Source organism: Pseudomyrmex gracilis, unplaced genomic scaffold, assembly GCF_002006095.1.
Source record: "Pseudomyrmex gracilis isolate BER0280 unplaced genomic scaffold, ASM200609v1 scaffold_48, whole genome shotgun sequence".
Taxonomy (NCBI): Eukaryota; Metazoa; Arthropoda; class Insecta; order Hymenoptera; family Formicidae; genus Pseudomyrmex; species Pseudomyrmex gracilis.
This window is the reverse complement of record NW_018020632.1, coordinates 42995-51170: the sequence shown is the minus strand read 5'-3', so window position 1 is coordinate 51170 and position 8176 is coordinate 42995. Positions and strand designations below refer to the sequence as shown.

The 8176-nt window shown below is 35.6% G+C and overlaps 1 protein-coding gene across 2 annotated transcripts; it reads left to right on the top strand.

Annotated features, from left to right (window-relative positions):
- The first annotated feature begins 1789 nt into the window (after positions 1–1789).
- LOC109853449 (CLK4-associating serine/arginine rich protein-like) lies at positions 1790–7054 on the top strand. Of its 2 annotated transcripts, XM_020425595.1 has the most exons (14): positions 1790–2095; positions 2474–2571; positions 2720–2895; positions 3021–3236; positions 3460–3635; positions 3704–3777; positions 3860–4201; positions 4347–4742; positions 4817–4924; positions 5020–5068; positions 5570–5633; positions 5728–5833; positions 5918–6172; positions 6509–7054. In XM_020425595.1, exons 1-14 carry the CDS (start codon positions 1964–1966, stop codon positions 6525–6527), a joined length of 2211 nt encoding a protein of 736 aa, XP_020281184.1. In that variant the 5' UTR covers positions 1790–1963; the 3' UTR covers positions 6528–7054. The 2 variants fall into 2 exon arrangements, with proteins under 2 accessions (XP_020281184.1, XP_020281185.1); XM_020425596.1 differs by lacking the exons at positions 5918–6172; positions 6509–7054 and having other exon boundaries at positions 5020–5072; positions 5728–5819.
- Positions 7055–8176: the final 1122 nt, after the last annotated feature.

The following is an 8176-nucleotide window of genomic DNA, read 5'->3' as shown; positions in this document are numbered from 1 at the left end:
ATTGTTTCCCGCGTACAGAGTCTCTCAAGCCTGCGACCTGACGACGTAGAGCGAAGGAGGCGCGCGCGAGCGACGCTTTGAACAAGTTCGCTCGCAAGAAGGAGATGCGCGCGCGCGATTCTTCTTCGTTTATACTTTTTGAATCCTTTTGGAACATGTTGCTACGGCAGAAATAAAAATAACCTAAGTTTCTCCTAACGTCATGTGTAAAAGCATTGTGTTCAGAAACAAATATAACTATAATACGACTGATGCGCCTGAGAGGCGAAGTGCGAGCGTCCTTTGAGAATTTAAATAGCATGAGAGGTGATGATATGATACATGATTGTCTTTGATGTCTCCGTTTCGGCGACCAGCGTACACCAATCGGGACAAAAAAAAAAAAAAAAAAAAAAAAAAAAAAATTATAAGGGATGAATGCGACGAACGGAAGAGAGGGAGTGAAAAAAAAAGATAGAGAGAATGCGCGCGTGTACGTGTCCTTGTGTTCGTGCGTGTACGTATTATGTGTGGAAGTGAGTGAGCGAGTGAGCGAGAGAAAGAAAGAGAAAAAGCGAGAGAGAAAGGAAAAAAAAATCCGTGAATTAAGAAGCAAAAAAGCTGATGTATTATGGTGGAAAAAAAAAAAAATAATAATAATTAACAAAACTCCATACCGGAAAAAGGAACTTGTATCTAACGTGTATACATTGTCATAACATTATTATGATGATTATTATAATAATTATTATATATATATATAATAATGTAATTGAAAATTTGAAACGATAATATTACATAAGGTTAATAATAAACAAAAGCATCTTCACCTTTTGCTGTTACCTTTTCTTCCGTTTTGTTCCGTTTTTATGCCTCGCAAACACTGAGCGAAATCGACCGAGATGAGAATTCAAGTAGTTGGAAATGTTTTTTTCACTAAAATATATCTATACATCAGAAAGAAACATCGCAAATATTAGAATTAAAAGTATGAAGTTTCGTTAGAGAGAGAGCTTTTCAATTGTTAAACGTAAGAAAGATCTGAACTCTGAATTTTGCGATTGAGAAGTAATTAACTCACGTAATATTTTGATATGATGAACTGTTTTCTTCTGTTTGAGAAAGAGACGAGGATTCGTGTTCGCGTCGCTTACTGTTCGCTCTCTCTCCGTACGAGCAAGCTTCTTCGAGTCTCGCGCCTCAATGTTTGTGACAAAAAATATGTGCGCGCAAAGCTGCGGTGTTTTCGAAACCCTATTGGTCCGTAGAGTAACGTTTCATTGGTCAATCTGGACAAGAGCAAAAAATTTCTCTTGTCTTGATTGGCTAATAAATGCTACGTAATTTACTTTTCGCGGAAAATGATTGGTCGTCGCGTCTCTTCCAGTCGAGTTTTGTGCAGCGGCCTTTAATCCTTGCTTGGCTAAGGCTGCGTTTGTGGAGCGAGCACTGTTGCATCATTCTATCTTTATTGCTCATTAGATGTAAAACAAAGATAGAATGACGCAATAGCGCTGATAGCGCGCTCTACGAACGCAACCTATATGTTCCGATTCCTCACCCGAGTATACTTTTATTTTTATCACTCACTCAGATATGAAACAAGGATAAAATGACACTTGGATGCACTTGGGTGGGAAATCGGAACACAGCCCTTGTTAAAGTTCCGACGCAGAGGAAAGAAACGAATCTGAACATCTGACAGGCTGCGTTCCGTTTTACGCGCATTTATGTATAGTACACGTCACGTATAGTATAGATAAATGCGCTCATATGCATAAAACGGAACGCAGCTATAGATATGTATCCGAATCGGCGAGATAACATGTCCGCCATCGGCCATGTCCGCCAATTGTCCGTTTCGCGGATACTCGCGGGAGAGATTGGGCTTGTCAATTACCAGCGCTTCAATTTTTTAACAATTACAGCCGGTCGGATGGCACTCGCGTCAAATTAATTGCGTGTAATTAATCCCCGATGGAAAATGAGTTTCTCCGTGAAGAAAACGGGCGGCAGAATGTGGCACGAAGCGCGCAAGCAGGAAAAGAAGATCCGCGGGATGTTAGTCGATTATCGGCGCCGAGCGGAACGTCGACGGGATTATTACGAGAAAATCGTAAGAACGCGAGAACACGTCCGATACTCACACATATCGTATTTTGCGTAATTTAGACTTGTATGTTACGTTAATTTGTTTCTTACGAATGACAGAAAACACTTTTTTTTCTATTTTTGACAACTGACCTTCGACATACGACACAAATTCTTTTTTCTTAATTCGAATTAACGGATCTAATGGATCTCTTATTTCTAATTAACAGATTTAATAGATCTTGTTCTTGTTGCGCTCATTTTTTACCTTCTAAACTTTAATTACAAGACAAAAATTACCGACGCAAATATATATGACACTTGAAAAATATTTTAAATAAGAATAATATTAATACAACTATATATATGTAGAATTTAATTTTTTTTTTTTATATTGTTCTAGAAATCAGATCCTACACAATTTCTCCAATTACATGGTAGACCCTGTAAAATACATTTAGATCCAGCAATAGCAGCAGCAGGTGACAGTCCTGCAAACATGTATGTAATTATGAACCTGGAATATAATTAGTTAATTTCACAAAAATAGTTACTAAATTGAATTGTTGTATAAAACATGGTCAATGATACCAAGGGAGGAGAGACACTACTTTGTTTTAATATTGGAAAAATAAATTTGATTCTGTAGGATGCCCTGGCAAGGCAATGAAGATAATCTTATAGATCGTTTTGATGTGAGAGCACATCTGGATTGGATACCTGAAGCACCTGATACAATTGATGTTGATATTGCTCTGACAAGTGAAGACAGACATATCAATTACGAACGCTATCGTATAATTGTACAAAATGAGTTTCTAGGCGGTAGGTTGTTGCCTGTGATTTATCTTGTTTTACAGAAGCTACATAATGAACATTCATTAAGAATTCTCTTTCGCTGTATTGGTTAGAAATTCTCGCTAAATAATAATATAATTCGTTTTATTTAGTGACTGAAGAAAAGTTCCTTCATCAAATATATCTAGAGGAACAATTCGGTTCGTCCACAAAATTAGATTCTGCAAAAGATAAGAAAAAATCTGCAAACACCGCAGCTATTGGATATAATTATGAAACGGAAGAGCCAATACCTGAGACAGTAAAACCAGTCGATTCAACTGCCTCGGAAGACAAAGGAGATGACGAGGATAGTGATATAGATTTAGGTATATTTTTCTACGTGGAAAGCAAAAGACAATGTGTGTGTTTAGCCGAAGTTAGCGCTACGTAGCGCTAACTTCGGCTAAACACACCCAATGTTGATTGACTAGCGCATGACTCACGCGTTTTGACGCGTCCTGTGTGTGTGTGTGTGTGTGCGAAACCCGTTAGATGAATCCAAATAAAAAAAGAACCAATTTTGATATGCGACATTGTTCTTGTTTTTAGACATATGTGTAGATGTCTCACAAATAGAAGCATCTCAGGCGCACGAAATGAATTTAGTAGCTCAAAAGTATGGACTTTTAGGTCAAGATTACTTTAGCTTTTTAACCCAAGATTTTGAAGAAGCCGAAACTTTGCGACAAGCTCGTAAACAAGAAGAAGAAAAAGCTATGTATTCGGTAAATATCAGTTTTAGCAATACATGCGCACACAATCTTATAGTATATAGTTTGTTTCTCTCAAATAGGGTCGGCGATCGCGTAGGGAACGACGTGCGTTTAGAGAAAAAAAAATGATAGGTCGTGTTATGAGCCCGCCGAGGTAACGGCTACTTGTTACTTTGTTTGTCGTCTCAAAGATATAATTGCTTATTATATTAGGAATGTGTTATTTCTCTCTTTAGTTATGCAGCCAGAGAGAGTCCCGAATATAATCCTTATAGAAAATCGTCTTCTAAATCGCGATCGCGATCTGCATCGCCCGTGAATACGGGTCAGATTACTTACATTACGAGCTTCGGCGGGGAAGAAGAAACTCACGGCAGCACATCGCATGTATCTTCGTCGAGCTCGAGAAAAGTCAATTATTCTCATCTTAGACGACGAAGGTCGGACAGTCCTGCTTTCAATGATAGAACTATCAGTAGAAAGTTATCCAAGTCTAGATCAAGAAGTTGTTCGCGCTCTGTTAGTAGAACAAAGTCATACAGATCACGAGATAGCAAACGGAGTAGCTCGAGAGTAAGGTAAGTTGGTAAAAGAAACGCAAAATATAACAGGACAAAGTATACTTTTTTATCGCAAGAATTTCTTTACAATCTTGTTCAACACGGTCTTTAACTCGAATTGTTGTTTGCGATCTAACGTGTTTTGAATTGTATCTTGTTCTAGATCTAGAAGAGCGCGTTCGAGACCGCGAAAGTACATAAGATCCCGAACAAGAAGCAGGTCTAGACGATCGCGAACGCGTAGTAAATCACGCTGTAGAAGTATCGGTCGATCTAGAACTCGTTCAACCACTCGATCCAGAACGCGATCTCGTTCACGTTTGAAGAAATCAAGAACTTCATCATCAAGCAGTGAGTCGAAATCGAGATCGAGATCTAAATCGCGTAACAGAAGTCGCTCTAAAGACAGCTATCGAAAGAGACGTTACTCGCCGTCGAAGTCAAAGTCGAAATCGCGCTCGAGATCAAAATCTCCGACAAGATCCAGGTCAAGATCGAGAAGTGAGTCTAGTTTGAAACGATCACGCAGTGAGGACAATAAGACGCCAGCACTTCCGAGGTAAGAAATTATCATTTATTTTTTTTTTTTTTTAACGCCACGTGACGAACGTATGACCTGTATCTGTTTTGTAGGTATTATGGCCGACGTGGAAAGTCATCAAGTCTTGAACTAGAGTTATCTGATAACGAAGTAAAATCCAGTCCAACAGTACCAAAAACACCAATGACTAACGCAAGCACGTAAGCACATACTTAGTAAAAGTTAAACAATGAATATTAGTTAAAATACAAATGAATAGTTTTAGATGGACTCAAATTTTCTCTGAAAATTGCAGGAACAAGCCAAAAGCAGGGTTAAGTACAAATTCTGGTGGCGGGCACAAAGTCAGTAAGAACCGTAACGCTTTCTTAGTCACTTAACGCACAGAGAATAAAGACAGAACATGCTTGTCTCTATATAAGTACCATCAGAACGAGGAGCCTCAACAGGCGTTTCTCGTTTTCGTTGTTGTATCACAGTCATTGACGTATTTGACGTCATTATCTGAGTTCATTTCTTATTTTATTTTTAAATATTTTATTGAGCAACGACGAGTTAGATTCACTAAAAAAAAATTATAAAGTTCACATTGTGCTATGCTATTTTGAGAATTGTTAATTTTTGATGAATTTGAACTCTTTTTTTTTTTCTTAATTTGCTCGTGTATTTACAAATCATATGATAATAAAAGAAACAATCTTTTTTTAATGATTATCTTTAGTTTGTATTCTATATGTTGTAATAACAAGTTAGTGCCATATGTACATGGCAATGTGCATATTGGACTAAATAACATCAACAGTGTGATATCGATTTATAGATGTTTAAGAGTTTATCTTTTTCAGTCATTGAAAATAACACCTCAGGAGCGGCTTAAGAGGAAAATGCAGGCTCTGCTAAACAGACAGTGTAAGAGTTGATTATTTATTTATTTAAATGTGAATAAGCTACATACGTTGTAAAAAAATAACTATCTTGCGACATAAATAATATGTTCTTTTAGATAAAGCTGATAAAAAGGCTGAACAGTTAAGAATTGAGAAAATGGAACAACAGAGACAAGATCGGGAAGACGAAATTCGAGAAATGTCTCTGAAGCTTCGTAGAAAGTAATTGGTTTTTAGACACAGTATTCATTTAGTTCAAAGTTCTAATATTCATCTAAATGGTAATGTTGATTCTATGATTTTCAGACAAAGAGAGCGAAGACATCGATATGAGGGTCACAGTTCTGACACTCGTTCTTCTGTATCTCGTTCGCCAACCCCCAATCGTAGTCCAAGGCACTTCGCTGTGCGTCGCGAGAGACGGGATTTGGATGGTGATCGTGAACGGGATAGAGACAGAGAAAGAGATCGACGCAGTGATCGCGACCGAAGTAGAACTGAATCATCACGCAGACGATACAGAGACTCGCCGCACCGTTCGTTGAGTCCAAAGAGCAGTCGGTAAAGTTCAGTCGATTGCAGTTAATCCGACAATTTAAATTAAAAAATGCCGTGTTATCTCTATTTATAATCTTATTAAAAAAAAAAAAATACAAAGAAACAATCGGACTACATTTACACCGTAACGATAATCTGATTTACTGATTTATTTATCGTGTGGTTGTTGAATCAACATCGGTCAAACGACTAGTACAATTGCCGTGTAAATATAGTCATTAATTAATTTAATTTATGTTGATTTATATTAATTTATGTTAATTTATATTGATGCAAAAAAAAACAAGATAAAAAGTGTTTTATATGCTACTAATTGTGTTATTTTCTCTTTATATATAGAGGCCTAGTCGACTATTGACTTCGGGACACACTTTATCTTCCATCCAAATGATCTAAAAAGGACGGACGTTTTAAATACTTCCTGTTTAACTTCATCCCTTCCTTGAAAAGCTGTTAAACTTTCTAACAATGTATACTGTTATACACTTATATCAATGATATGTGAGAGATACGAGAGTTAAAAAAAAAAGAAAGAAGCGCGATCACTTGTTCTAAAATATGTTATGAATTAGTGCACGTAAACAACTTGCTTGAATCTATAAAAATAAATAAAAACTATTTATATATATATACATGAATACATATATATAAAATTGTTTCTGCGCACGACTGACTTGCGATGATATGTAAACATAGCATAATGGCATTTTTGCAAAGATTGTAGTTTATAACTTTTATTTCACGCAAAGTACACTATCTCTCTCTTGTGTACCGAAAAAATAATATACTTTATAATTATAGGCACTTTAGTTACATTATTGTTAAACATGTCATTGATAATAATAAAAACGCTCCATTGTGGAGTAAGACTAGCTTTTATCTTAATGCTTGTATCTTAAATGTTTTTCTTTTACAATATGCAAAACTTATCTAAGTGACTAATTATTATAACAAGTTATACATATACATATGTATAACTTGTTGTAATAATTAATTGATCCAAGGCCTTAGCATGTACTTTTGTAACTATTTAGAGCATTGTAAATCGAGCATTATATATTCCGCAACTTCTTCGGCTTCTAATAATGGTCTTAAGCATTTTTTTTTAGCAATTAAGGCGGTAATGAACTTGTTATGTCGATCAAACAAGCAATTAGAAGTTTAGACTTATTTTCATAAAATACTGCTTATATACTGCTCGGACGGATAAACAATTTTTTAGAATAAAATAGTCGAATCTTTTAAATCTTAATTTTCTAAAAATTGTTGCGGTTATTGTTATCTCTATATAATATATGTCGATATTACAATATATTTGTAGTTTAAAAGTTAATAACGTAAAAAAGAATGACATACAAAATAGAGATAGAAATAACATACAAGAACATAATGAGATCAGACTATGACTTAGAAACTTAAAATAGACAAACGATCTAAAACTAAGTATAAATCTAACACACACACACACACACACACACACACACACACACACACACACACACACACACACACACACACACTTCTTTTTATATAAATTATCACTCCCTACATATAAGTACGAGATTTTTATTTGTGGCATAGTAACACTTAAAAAGTCATGGTCTTTATGGTCACTAAATATTTATAAAACAATATTATTATTATTTATTATTACTTCAGCCTGACGGCCAAGAAGGGAACTTGGTTACATTTCTTACAATTTTCTTTCTACCTTATCCTATTACATAGGGTAACTGTCCCTATTAGTGTGCCTTTATATTTAAATAAATATTACAGAAAAACAAGTGACAATAAATAAGTAGAGTATTTTTTTATTTATAGTTATGATATCAATGGATTTTTTAAAAAAGTTAATTTTACATTTGCCTAGTTGCTAGCCCGTTTCTTATGCCGTTTCTTCTCTCTTTCTCTTTCTCTTACTCTCTCATACTTACATGGGCTGCGTTTCGATCTTCACTGCCGATACTGCAAATCTACAGCACATGTGACGTAAAGTATAGATTTGTA

Excerpts from the sequence above, each read along its gene's own strand:
- LOC109853449 (XM_020425595.1), top strand. The coding sequence starts at position 1,964 with ATGAGTTTCTCCGTGAAGAAAACGGGCGGCAGAATGTGGCACGAAGCG. Across the intron at positions 3,237-3,459 it reads GGATAGTGATATAGATTTAG|ACATATGTGTAGATGTCTCA; the intron begins GTATATTTTTCT and ends TCTTGTTTTTAG. Across the intron at positions 5,834-5,917 it reads TCTCTGAAGCTTCGTAGAAA|ACAAAGAGAGCGAAGACATC; the intron begins GTAATTGGTTTT and ends TATGATTTTCAG.